Source organism: Arachis ipaensis, chromosome B07 (assembly GCF_000816755.2).
Source record: "Arachis ipaensis cultivar K30076 chromosome B07, Araip1.1, whole genome shotgun sequence".
NCBI lineage: Eukaryota > Viridiplantae > Streptophyta > Magnoliopsida > Fabales > Fabaceae > Arachis > Arachis ipaensis.
Window position 1 is genome coordinate 5,421,328 of NC_029791.2, and position 13,198 is coordinate 5,434,525.

The window sequence follows — 13,198 nt, forward strand, 5'->3', positions numbered from 1 at the left end:
TTCAAATACCTAAGTCTGCATAAACTGCATTATAATCAGCAAAACTACAAAAACTGTCTCCCCCTGCTGTTTTTCTTTATGGTGGGGGCAAAGTGGTTAATCACAAATACATTTATTTAGCATTTGAAAAAGGCTCACGGCTAATAGTCCATTTTTGTGAATAACTTTTTCAGCACTCCTTACATTGCTCTTCTTCAAAGGTCAGTGTTGGCAACATAGCTGTAGCCTCACCTTCAATAACAAGCAATTCACCATTCTTGAGGCACCTTGTTTTGAACTTTGCACTGAATCGCATTCACAAAGTTACTCAGTGTTCAAAAGAAAAGGAAGAAACATCAATGTCAAGACGAAACTTACAGATATCGGTTTTTATTTTCTCTCAGATGTGTTGCTTCTACTTCACCAGTAATGTGGTCTCCAATATACACAGGGAACTTAAAATTCAAGCTTTGAGAGACATAAACAGCTCCAGGCTACAATCAACCAATTATGTTATAATAATGAAAGTTACCAAGAAAGCTATGAAAAGAAAAATTCTGCAAATAAATTTCTTCTCTGACAAAATTTCCTTTTCAAATAAATAACACATACACACACTTAATTAGAAGGCTTTCATCAAGTTGGTGCCACAATTCACAAAATCATTGAAAATTTTGGGAATGACATCGTTTATCTGAGATGAAGATAGAGTCCTTCATAATACCTAAATCCACCAGACATAAAGGCTTATATCCAAGCATGCATAGAATCCATGATGATACCTAAAAGACTATTTGTGTTTATTTCATGTTCCTTCTACCTATTAATAGCTAGAGAATGGTTATTACTTATGTTGAAGGTTGCTGAAACCAAACTATACTTCTGTTACTTCTCATCCCACTCTAAGCAAGATCATATCATAGCCTAATTCATCGGTTTTAGTCACTCGAATTTGGTTTACCAAGATCGTTAACTAAGACATTTTCATATATTGATACCACAAATCAAAATAGAGAGATTAGCATGGGATTTACAAAATGTGACGAGATGATGCGAGGAAAGAGAGAAGCAACGAGCATCCCATGGACGAGAGGACCTTCGAATCCGACATCTCTGGCAGCCACAGGATCAGTATGCAAAGGATTAGAATCATGGCTCACTTTAGAGTATTGAGTGACATCTTCTTCAGTAAAGAGTCTTGATTGTCTCAGGATATCACCAGGCCTAAGCACTTGAGGAGTTGTTGAGGATGAAAACTGTCTGAGACTCAGAGTCTTGCTGGAAATTAAACTCCTAATGGGGAACATTCTTGAAAGGATTCAGCTCAAACAAAACAAAGCTCCAATCTTTCCTATACTGATCGGAAATCAAGCAAAGTGCAAGTTAATACAATCACAACTAACAACTAGATAAATTAATCCACATAGTTACATACTCTTAATTATTTAGCAAATGAATTTTAGTTTTAAACTTGAAAGGCACTGGTGCTGGAATGAAGGATAATGTGAAATGCAGCAAGCAGCATACAATTTTATCATCACTTCAAAAGTTTCACCCTAAGCAAATAATAATAAATTCTTGGGGGGCATTGCTATGATCATTGAAACATTTGAACAAACAGGTGAGCTGCATAGCAAATATAACCATATGAAATAAGAACGATTGAACTTCCAATAAAAAAATCAATGACGAAACATGGAACTACTGAGAACGATTTGAACGTACGAAATTGGTTCACATGAAATGTGAAATAGTTCTTCGTTAATGACTTGATGAACGGTTCCGAATATCAGATGTTATAATATCCAAGCTCTCAATTCCCACCAAAAAATATAAGATATTCTGTCCCGGTATACTGATTAATTCCAAGATCTCTTTTTCCTCTAAGCATTTTTATTACCATAATGTAGACCACATGTTTTTTTAACCCTTTTTCTTTACGCGTCTAGATATTGATGAAAGAATAAAATCAACAATAATCGTTACTAATTGTTGGAAATTTGTGGCAAGTCTAAATAGTATCGAAAAAGAAAAACAAACTTTTAGGCACGAGTTAAGAAGCATTAAGTTGCCATGCCACAAAGATAAGAGTTACGTTGTTTCATTTTACATCTATTCTTATACTTACTAAAGTGATAAATAAAATTGCCTAATTACTTTCATCCCAAAATTAAAACACTAAAACGGACGATTTTAAAACTCAAATTTCAAACCACCCATGCCATAATCAACAAACCCCAAAGGAAACCAAATCAGATAATCAAGAAACACGGATATATTTGGAGCTGAAGGGTAAGGTACCATACAGATCTAACTTGAAATATATATACCTTATATTCTTATAAAAAGCGTTCTCCATCTAATCATCCAACTCGACTAAAAAAATAGCTAATGAAACATAGCACATGAAAGGGATTAGGATGAAACTTAGATGGATAACTTCATATATTAACTAAAAGCTACCATAAAATGGGAAAGACAAAACACATGTGAAAGCATATCCAAAATGCATCCGCAGGTATTTAGTCTTTTACCCATAATATATGGCAATCAAGTCATTAGGTCTACGACATGGTTTTGATTGTATCCACAAAAGGCAAAGAAACAGTCAACAAGCATGTAAATTAAAATTATCCATTGTCTATCCTAAAGAGGCATCACCAACAGAGAGGCTTCTCTAACAAAAGAACATGGAGTTGCAAACACTCTCCTGCAATTTGGGCAACTGAGGGACAGGAACAGCTCCAGCAGCAGTGAGTCCACCATGGCTTGATGAGGTCTCAGATTTGTCCTCAAATTTCATGAACTGTCCCATCTGAGTTGCAGCCAGGTGAGCATAGCATATTGGAGCAACTGAAGAGAAACATAGGTTATCATGAATTAGAACCTTGTCCACTGTATCTATAATGTTAAAATATATTTCCCAAGGTTTTCGAAGTCTGAAATTAAGTCATGAATAATCACGAAATTGTTTGGGTCAACAAACTCTAAACTCTATTTAGGTTGACTCATGAGTTTTGGAAAGGATTAAAAAGAAATGAGTAGAACATACCAACAGAGATGGCAGTGGTACTCCTCTGATACCTGTGTCATACAACAAATTTCATTCGTAAGATACATCACAAAATTATCTATCAAGATTATTACAGAGTCTAAAGTTGATTAGGTTGGGACCAAATTTCCACTTACACATAGGAAAGAGAATGAACAAGTTCCTGAAGATCATCTGGAGAGAAACCAATCTCATCTAACAGCACATGGTAGTGAGTAGGCCTGGTAGTACCCTGAGAGGATGTTTTTAAAAGCGTTAAAAATGGGGTAATCATTTACAAACGTTTATGTTTAAAATGTCAGACTTAACTAGAGCATCATCAGAATGTACAAAACACAGACCAATTTGACTTTCACTAAAAAACTAGAAGATAAAAGTCAAAATAGAAGGAAGCATGACAAGTGAACAAAGGTAATAATGTGTAAACATTGATACAGCCTTCCACAAATTACTGGATGAAGCCACATGACATGCATTGCAAACAGAGAATTTAATTTAGATTCAGTATCATTAGGAGATGCCTCAAGAAAAGCAAATACTCACAATCATTCCAGCATGGGCACACATGTAAAAATCATAGTTCCGAGGGTGACAAATTTTGTTATCAATAACCGTTCCTGCAAAACCAAAAAAGATTAGCGGAATTAAAAGAAAATATGAAACCCACAAACTAATTACCAGGAGGAACATTGTCAGGTGATCCCGGCTGGAAAAACTTGGTATGGTGATTCTTTTGAGCAACCATCACCACAAACTTCGGATCCCAGTTCTCATCCAAAAATTTGCAGGCCTAAAATTTTAAAATGTGAATACTCCTTAAAGATCAAGGTTTATGGTTATTAGAATTTGCAATGAATAAGCTTAGAAGAAAACCTGAATGATTTGATCAAGTTCTTTGTTCAAAACTTGATTGAATTGAGACTCGCTAACACCATCCCTACCATAAAACAGAAAAAATAACATCTAGAACCATGAAAGTCTAATTCTAGAAATTACAACAGCCTGAGCCAGCAAAAGATGCAAAATAAAATAAATGGTAGGAACAAGAAAATAATATATGGTTCATAGCAGAAAACTTCTGAAAGAAAAATACCTGAATATAATTATATTATCAGGTTTCCTCTTTCCGGAACTTGAATAGAAGTCAATGAGAAGTTCCCTGCAAATAATAAAATATATCAATCAGGTAATGCATGGAAAAACTGTGTTGTATGAAAGTATCTATCAGGACAAGACTAAAATTAAATAAATAAAAAAAAACCTGATTATTCCTTCATCGTCTTTATCAGATACTTTCTTAAATAAATTGTCAATCATTTCGACCTTGGGAGACTGTGTTCGAACACATGCCCTGTACTTAGATATCAGTGGCCATTGTCTAGAGCTCACCACCTACATATTTACACAGTAAGAATGAGAGCAGACAATCAACTTATTAAAACAGCATTTAAAGTTTTAAACTGATTAAAAAATATATCCAAAAAAATACAAAGAAAACCATCAACCATTTACCGCAGCAATTGATGGAATATCAGATTGCCCTGGGGAGCCGTGGGACACATCCATGCCAAGAATGAGTGTAGGAGCTTTTGAAACAATAGGAATAGAAGGGGAGTGCTCCACACCTAGCAAAGAATTCAACCCACCAAGCTGCAAAAGGAAAGGAAAGGGAGGAAAACTCTAGGTAAGAATAAGACAAAAGACATGTATAAATAAATTAGATACACTAGGCAAGAGACATATAATACCAGGTAATAAGAAAATAATAAAAGGAGGCGAGCCAAAGAAATCATGTACCTTTGCATTTATTTTCAACAAAACATTGGTCAAATACTGATCATTGACCCTTGTTGGAGCAATGCACTGGGTAACAATTCCAAAGTCAGCAAGGTTCTTCTTCTTCCAAGGACCTGGATGCACAATTATTTTACTAAGATGTCCAACTAATTTTCTCAAATAAGGAACTTCGCAAGAATATACAGCAAGCTTATAATTTAGAAGTGAAAAGTACTTGAAACCACTAACCATAAAGATCAGAGTTCTTCCGCTCTGGAAGAAGACAAAGCAGGAACTGAGGGGCCCCAGGAAGTCTAGACTGAATCAATTCAAACATTTTCTCCACCCTGACAAGTGGAGGGGCACGTCTGTTACTATTTTGTTCTTCAAATACATCAAAAGGCTGATCAATCATCTGTCAATCAAACAAGACAACAAATGATGTCAGCAACCCTTTCGGGCATCACCTAGCTCAATATAGAGTAAAGAAACTCACAATTCCTTTCATTCCTCCACATTTAATCAGGTCCCTGATAAGCCCATTCACATCACAGCGAGCAGAGAAGTTAACAACTGCCCACCTCTCAATCTTTGTTGGTTGGACAATTTTCTGGAGAAACATACAAGTCATCATACCACAAAATCAGTGTCCATTTGACTGTTTTGAACTACATAGAAGGTAGCTAAGGATAGTACAGAATTACCAAAGAAGTACCTTATTGTTAAAATTCCACCTTCCATTCCTAGGATTGAAGTCCTCTCCATTCCCAAATTTCAGCTATATATATAACAATTTTGAATAATCAGTCAGGAACAATGTTGTAAAAACCAAAGTATGTATTAATTACCAAATGGGATAATAAAACCATTTATTGAAACAAAGAATGGCTCAGTTATAAAACAGCTAAAACCAAACAATAAAGGTACATAGAGTACAATTTTATCAGGCAATGTCAAAAACTAACTTCAGGCCAAAGACAAAAAGAAATGCGTTATCATACAAATCTATTTTAGCAAATGCTGAGAGCAACAACTGGAATAGAACAGAAACACAATGCAGCTGTTTTTCCAGGCAATTGCATTCAGTTTATATAACACTAACCTAAATCCGGAAAAAACTTCATAAAACTTCACCACGACTTGTAATCACATCAACAATGTTTAAAAATGCGTTGTAAAATTGAAAATTGACATGCATTGGTACAACATTCTGCTGAAGATACACAACCATATTTGCAGTTAACATCAAATTTCTAATAAAAGAAAAGAAAAATAATTTCTCAAATTAGTTAGCAGCTGTAAGTTAGCCTCATGAAAGTGGGAAGTGCCATAGCAAGCAAAAAGATTAAAAAATAATACCCTTGGAGCTTGCAAAACACGTCCTTCAACTGGAGTGAAACTATTGTTTATTTGAATACCACAGCTACGCAACATGGGTTCAGAAGCATAGTTGCTGGTTTTGAGGGCCTGGAATACAAAGATGAGAGCCCTTAGAAAGACATTTAAAAATTCGAATCATGTTACTACGATAAATCATCAAGACTTACATCATTCAACACCCTCATCCTCTCCTGTGGTTTTTGCCTGGATTTCTCGACCAGAGAAGCCCTTTGAAGTGTTGAAAGTGCTTTCGTGTACCGTTGCAGGGATACCAAATCGCAAAGCTAACCGCCCAAAAAAAAGGCAAGGAAAAATAGTTAAACATGAACTTAAAATAAATGAGTTGCATTTGATTTTCAGTATTTATAAGGTTTAATAAATTACATATTGACAAGAGGCATCTCAAAAGAAAATCTGTAATCTTTTTTACCTCAATGGGGAAATATGTTGGACGTTTCGGCTTTCCCACATTGATACAAGGAAGATCACCAGAGTAGCGGAGCTCTATATTGCGTTGTTTAACAAAATAGTCATAAACAGTCACTTCCGTAGTATCTTCGCCATCTGCTCCACCTCTGGTCTTCAGAGTAAAACTATAATGCCCACATGATTAAAAGTTTCACTTACAATGGAAAAAGCAATTTCATTAACTCCCAAATAGTTGTGCATATAGTGGGAGTGGGTGAATGATAAAAATGGTATTTCACAAAAAAAAAAGGTAAAAATAATATAATACGTCTGCTCTTTGCATGGGAGTTCACTGAGACCAGTAATCTTGAACTCCTGATTGGACGGACTAGTTCTAATCCTCAGATTTTTAAGTGTCCTCTTGGCCTGTTAGTGAAAAATAAATAGTCAGATTGACCTATTTATAAGTAAATCAGTCACAATATGTAAATGTTCATGGGATGCAGTTACCTTTGCCCAGTCAAGCGAATAGGGATCTCTCACATTCTGATTGGCAATTAAAAAGTCCACCACAGGACCAGGAGTAATAATCATGGTAGTTGAAACATCTACAGTTGGGATAAAGACCAAATATTAAGCCAAAAATGTTCAGGTGATAATATGGAGTAGAATAGATAGATTATACCTATATTGAGTGACAGGCCACTCTGAGTGGTTCTAAAACTAGAATGGAAGCCTCGGCAACCGAGAACCCCCCCTCCTACATCAGCAAAATTCTTTGGGTCATTGTGGAAATAGGATTGGCGCACAAGCAAGCATCCTCTGCAATATTGGCATCATGAAGCATCATACAAAAGAAATATAAACTTTGCACCGTTGTCAACCAAATCAAACAGAAACAAAGAACAGAGAAAAACTACAAATAGCATAAAATACGCACTGCTTGGCAGCATGTTGCCTCAGGATGATATCAAGAACTCTGATGGCTTCTTGATAATTCTCAGTTTCTTGCCCGCGTAAAGCATTGGTAATGGCTTTCATTGGAATTTTGGCGGCAAAGCTAATCTCAACTTTGAATGTTTTGGCACGGTATGGGCGCCTCACTCTCTTCCTATCACCTTCGTTGGGACTTCCATGACCTTCAGGGCTGCAGTTTCCATTGTTTCTATAGAAGGGATAAAATTAACATGTAAGCGATATTGCTGAAACAACATGAAAAACAAGGAGAATTAACCAATCACAACCACATGAAATTCAACCTGTTTGAGGTAACATCCTCAAGAACAACGGTAAACTCAAGCTTGTTTCGAGCTAGAGACCCAACAGTGAACAAAGTTTTTTCACCGTCATAGGCAAAGTCCTTCCCATTCAACTCTGAGTCATAAGTTTCCTTCACTTTGTCTATCACTTTCCTTCCGGCACCCTTTCCTTCCACAGGGCGCCCATCTTCATAAGAAAGAGCCACCTGTTCATATGCATAGCAAAGCATGTCAAGTTAGAGTGCAAAATAAGCAATCAATATTATAACCAGCAGGATAGGAAAATAGAGAGTTAACCCAGTGAGACACAAGGCCACCACCATTAAGAGCCAATACCCTACTGGACCACTAGGCATCCTACACCTAACAACTGCAACCAATGCAAACAAGTCCGGGATAAAACCTATAAATCGGGTCTATTCCATTCAACAATATCAATTTCCGAGAATACATAAAACATAAAGTTTAATCCAAGCTCCATATAACAACTCAACAAGATTGAGTCATTACTGTAACGGCACTTCACAGGCAATAGTGTAAATATATGCTATGAGCCGCAATCATTTTAGGTGTAACATGCACAGGTGTGTAAATTAAAAAATCATAAAATATGTAACATGGTAACCTCTGCCTACATTACCCTTTACTAGCTCGCACCTTAAGAGACCTGATAAATTGATTTACATTTGGTCACTAATATAATCATCGAGTATATAATTAGAAATAGATAATAATTATAATTATAATAATAAAGCAATATAAACTACAATTGAAATACGTACACTATACTGGTAGAATTCCCCTTCAGTGTTGTTTACATTCACTTTGAAGTGGTTGGTCAACAGACTCAGCTTCTGACCCTTTGAAGCTAGACCGCGCCTGGCTATTGGCACCCGGGTTTTCTTCGGTGGCTCGGGAGGAAGCTCCTCCTCTGCTTTGGCAGGCACAACATCTGGTGGGACGGGTGGTGGTGGCGGCAGAGAATCCTCGTGGTCATTTCCATTTGAGCCAAACAAATCCATTTCCTGTACATAATCACACAAAATTATGTGAGTATCATTATAATTTCACAGTCAAATCAAATTGTAATAAGTTTACTAGAATGTATAGATAAAAAACCAAATATAAAATAACTTGAAAATCACATAGAACAAAAATATGCATGTTTAAGAATAGTAGCACATCAAACAAGCATTTCTAGGGAAGATAAACCTGATATTAACTAAAAGATTAAGTGTAATGGTCATCTACTGGCTCTGCATGCAACTCTTAGTAATGTTACCCATAACTATATAGCATCATCATTATCAGCATTACGGTATAACTGCGTTCTCACAACACGTTTCCATAATATAAAATACAAAATATAAAATAAAATTATAACTAAAATTCAATATATATTTTTCTCTGGACTCTTTTTTTTAGAAAATAAAAACGTGCGAAGAAAACCTACATGCAATGTGAAAAGCGCAAAAACGAATACGCATAAAAGTTTTGCGGCTATAAAAAATGATAAATAAGTAAATAAACCACAGAAAATAAAAACAAAGTTCATCTCTGACAGCAAAATAACAAATCCATGAAGCTAGAAGCAAAAAATCCTCCGAAAAGGAAAGGTAAACAAATACAAAACCACAAAAAAAAAAACGCTGAGTGTGTGAGTGAACACTGAACACATTAACCAAAAATAGGTTCCCCACTCAAAAATGAAAAAAAGAAATTATAAACAACTGTTAAAAAATCAACAACAAAAAAATCTAGTGAAAACAAAGAAAAAACCCAAAACAGAGTGAAATTTTGAGCCAAAAAACGCTTCACTATATAACAGAGAACAAAACAAATTTGAACCACAGAGACACACAGAACTCACACATAAACAGTGAACAAAAAAAATCCTAGAAGATCAACCTCTAAAACGTACAACACAAAGTCACATTACATAAATTCATCACTTGACTCAAAAACTAAAGTCAACAAACCTGTAAATCGCCACCAAAATTCAAAATCAACAACAAAAAAGTAAGAAGAACTCAAAATTAAAACGCAAATTTCAGTGACGAAGCTGAAAATGAGAGAAGAAAGAACACGGAAGAATGTTCTTCTTCTCCGTCAGGCTCACCTCAGTGAGTAACAAACCCTAGAAACGAACGAGAGAGAGAGAGAAATGGAAGAGTTTGTTGGTGGTTTTGGTTTTTCAGGGTACAGTGTGTGATGTGTGAAATGGCGTCAACACCAACAACGCTCTTTCGCTCTTATACTAAAGTGTGAGGAGTGACTCGGTGAAGTGAGTGATATCAGCTACGATGAGCTAAGCCTGAGGGTTCTGTACGGTGGGGTTGGAAATGATGTGGTGCGTTGGATCTCGCTTGGTTGTGATGAAGCGTTGAGATCAAATCAGATGTGTGACGTGGCGTTCTGTTAGATTTGGGGGAGAAGAACCGTGGAAAGCGTGAGGACGGTTTTAGGATTCGGGGTGGCAGAGAGAGGGAGGAGAGGACGGGAATGACGGACTTCCGAGAGAGGAAATGGTTATTACGTTTATTGGGACCCACTCCTTTTGTTTCATTAAAATACCAAATTACCCCCAAGATTTTGCTTGTATTAACTTAGAGAAATTGGATATATCATAAATTTGAATGATAAAATTGTAATTTAACAGAAGAATTTAATTTTGATGGATTATTTTAAAGAGTTTTATATGGTCATTTACTCATTTCATGGTCATTTAGTTGTATTTATGTGTTTGAATAATTTTAAGTTATAAGTTTAAATAAAGAGAAAATGACAAATAGATTCCTGACCTTTTGTTCGCAGATATTTTCGTTCCTGACCATTGAAAAATACTTTTAAGTCTCTGACCTTCACAAAACTTGGACAGATCAATTCCTGACAGAGACATTTGGACGGATCAGTCCCTGACAGAGGTATTTGGACGGAGGGACTGATCCGTCCAGGTTTTGTGAAGGTCAGGGACTTAAAAGTATTTTTTAATGGTCAGGAACGAAAATGTCTGCGGGATAAAAGATCAGGGACCTATTTATCCTTTTCTCTAACTTAAATAAAGTAATTTTAGATTATTGTCTTTCTTAAAAATTAGTTATTTTTATTAATATAATAATATAAAAAAATTTGGTGTCATAATAATTGGGATTGATTGTATGGATAAAATTCTTTTATATTGATAATAAATAGAAATATTCGGAATTGATTGATTTAATTAAGATATGAGTTTAATTTTGATGATAGTGTAATTTAATTATATTTATTTTTTTATATAATTATTTTTGTGGTTAATATAAAAAAATATTTTTATTTATGTGATATTACATAATTAATGTATGTATGTGTAAAACTATGTTATATAATACATCAAAATTAAATTCTTATGATATATTAAAATATGTTGAAGGTTAAAATGATTTTTTTTTTAGCTACTTTAGTTTGCGTTACTAAAATAACTACAAATAAACTAAATTCTTCTATAACCACCAAAAATTATGTTTGTGTCGTGAGTTTAACCACACAATAACAAAACTTGTTTCTGATAACAAAAATTATTTACCCTACATGTTAATATCTAAGTTAGAATTAAAGATTTAAAATTCAGATCAAATCGATCAGTTTGACTGAATTAACTAAGAATTAGTTCATTAGTTAATTCAATTGATGTCTAAATTATTCTAAAAAAATGGTAAAAAACTGACCGAATCGATAATTAATCGATAAATCGAATGAACCAAACTGAATTTTAAACTCTCAGTTTACTACTCTCTCAAAATGACACTGTTTTTATCCAAAAAAAAAAAAAAAACTCCTCAGCCTAGAAGCCAAAATACTCCCACTTCTCCCTCTTCCTTTTTAATTTCTCAAATGTTGAAATGTCCAAAGTTTCAATTCACCAACCCTAATCCTATTAAAGCAAATCAGCAAAGCAAAGTCCGGACCTGTTTTTGTTATCGTCGTCAGCTGCCCTGTCCTCATCGTCTCTGTCCTCGTTATCAAGTCTTCGCTTGTGAAAAGTTTGGTCGCATCTTCTCGAACGATTTATATACTTGTCATTTTTATCTAAAATTCATTGTTTTTGATGATTAAAATGACATTGTTTGCATTAAAAAAAAGTTAGAATTATCTTATATGTCTTCTAAAATAATATTATCAGTAAAGTATAGTTTTTGTCTCCAATGGTTGCGGTGAGTTTTAAAGTTATTCCTAACGTTTAAATCGTCCTATTTAAGTTCTTAACATTTTAAAATTGACTCAATGTTGTCCTGTCATTGGGAAATTTGTGATGGCAGGACAAAATTAAGACATTTTAAAACGTTAGAAATTTAAATAGGACGAAAACGTTGGTGACAAAAATGATACATAGAAATAAATTTTAATTTTATTCTATATTCTTCAATAATATCAAATTTTTCTATACATAGTTATTCAATTATTTTTTAATCACATCTAAGTAAATTACACTTAATCATATTACTTTTATTTTAAATAAATTTATTTTTTATAATTTTACTCTTAAAATTTTTTACTCATCATAAAATATTTGTAAAATGACTAGAATCACATTACTTTATTGTATATATATCATTTTTTTCACAAGTTTATGTACTAGTCATTCTACAAATATTTTATAATGAGTAAAAATTTTTAAGAGTAAAATTATGAAAAAATAAATTTATTTAGAATAAAAGTAATGTGATTAAGTGTAAGTTAATTAGATGTGATTAAAAAATAATTGAATAACTATGTATAGTAAAAAATTGATATTATTAAAAGATAAAATTAAAATTTATTTCTATGTATAGTTTTTTGTCCCCAACGTTTTCATCCTATTTAAATTCCCAACGTTTTAAAATTGTCTCAATTTTATCCCGTCACCAATTTTATTAACAGATCCTTAACGGTAAGATAATATTTAGTCAATTTTAAAATATTAGAAATACGATTTAAACGTTAAGAATAACTTTAAAACTTATCCTAAATATTAGGATAAAAACCATACTTTACTCTAATATTATTCATTCTATTTTTAATCTATATGAAACTAAAACTTATTATTATGAATTCAACTAATCCAATTTGACCAAACAAAGAAAAAATCTTGAGCATACATTTCCTATCCAGACACTTGAAAGTTGAAAACATCTAATTAAGATTAAGATAACAATATATTTACCACGTTAATTTATTCATATGGTGGGACCCGAATTATTCTTTTTTAAAAGTGATATACTTTGTGATGTAACAAGTGTATTTGGTAAAAATTATCTCTATTCATATTTTTAAAAATGCAAGTCTTTATTTTGTATTTAATAAATAAAAAATATAAATTTGTATATAG

General features: G+C 33.7%; 2 protein-coding genes across 5 annotated transcripts; both read right to left on the bottom strand.

The window, feature by feature from the left end:
• On the bottom strand, positions 1 to 2,205 carry LOC107609719 ((R)-specific enoyl-CoA hydratase). 3 transcript variants are annotated; one of them, XM_021107111.1, is made up of 4 exons: positions 1,415 to 2,205; positions 1,014 to 1,335; positions 358 to 473; positions 1 to 284 (listed from the first exon to the last, which is right to left on the bottom strand). In XM_021107111.1, the coding sequence occupies exons 2-4, from the start codon at positions 1,284 to 1,286 to the stop codon at positions 170 to 172; spliced, it is 504 nt and encodes a 167-aa protein (XP_020962770.1). In that variant the 5' UTR covers positions 1,287 to 1,335; positions 1,415 to 2,205; the 3' UTR covers positions 1 to 169. The 3 variants fall into 3 exon arrangements, with proteins under 3 accessions (XP_020962770.1, XP_016167222.1, XP_016167220.1); XM_016311736.2 differs by having other exon boundaries at positions 1,014 to 1,330; positions 1,705 to 2,200; XM_016311734.2 differs by having other exon boundaries at positions 1,705 to 2,178.
• Positions 2,273 to 10,335, bottom strand: LOC107608856 (protein argonaute 4). Of its 2 annotated transcripts, none has more exons than XM_016310606.2 (23): positions 9,974 to 10,335; positions 8,637 to 8,879; positions 7,855 to 8,060; positions 7,536 to 7,760; positions 7,281 to 7,417; positions 7,106 to 7,203; positions 6,924 to 7,021; positions 6,618 to 6,780; positions 6,355 to 6,471; positions 6,167 to 6,274; positions 5,523 to 5,585; positions 5,304 to 5,417; positions 5,057 to 5,222; positions 4,829 to 4,941; positions 4,544 to 4,681; positions 4,293 to 4,423; positions 4,125 to 4,190; positions 3,905 to 3,968; positions 3,710 to 3,821; positions 3,575 to 3,648; positions 3,169 to 3,263; positions 3,032 to 3,063; positions 2,273 to 2,832 (listed from the first exon to the last, which is right to left on the bottom strand). In XM_016310606.2, the coding sequence occupies exons 2-23, from the start codon at positions 8,874 to 8,876 to the stop codon at positions 2,657 to 2,659; spliced, it is 2,736 nt and encodes a 911-aa protein (XP_016166092.1). In that variant the 5' UTR covers positions 8,877 to 8,879; positions 9,974 to 10,335; the 3' UTR covers positions 2,273 to 2,656. The 2 variants fall into 2 exon arrangements, with proteins under 2 accessions (XP_016166092.1, XP_016166094.1); XM_016310608.2 differs by having other exon boundaries at positions 9,942 to 10,335.

Coding starts and splice junctions, on each gene's coding strand:
- LOC107609719 (XM_021107111.1), bottom strand. CDS start 1,286: ATGTTCCCCATTAGGAGTTTAATTTCCAGCAAGACTCTGAGTCTCAGA. Junction 474..1,013: donor GCATCATCTCGTCACATTTT/GTAAATCCCATG, acceptor GGTTGATTGTAG/CCTGGAGCTGTTTATGTCTC. Junction 285..357: donor GAAAATAAAAACCGATATCT/GTAAGTTTCGTC, acceptor AATGCGATTCAG/TGCAAAGTTCAAAACAAGGT.
- LOC107608856 (XM_016310606.2), bottom strand. CDS start 8,876: ATGGATTTGTTTGGCTCAAATGGAAATGACCACGAGGATTCTCTGCCG. Junction 6,781..6,923: donor CTCCCATGCAAAGAGCAGAC/GTATTATATTAT, acceptor TGGGCATTATAG/TTTTACTCTGAAGACCAGAG. Junction 5,418..5,522: donor GGTGGAATTTTAACAATAAG/GTACTTCTTTGG, acceptor ATGTTTCTCCAG/AAAATTGTCCAACCAACAAA.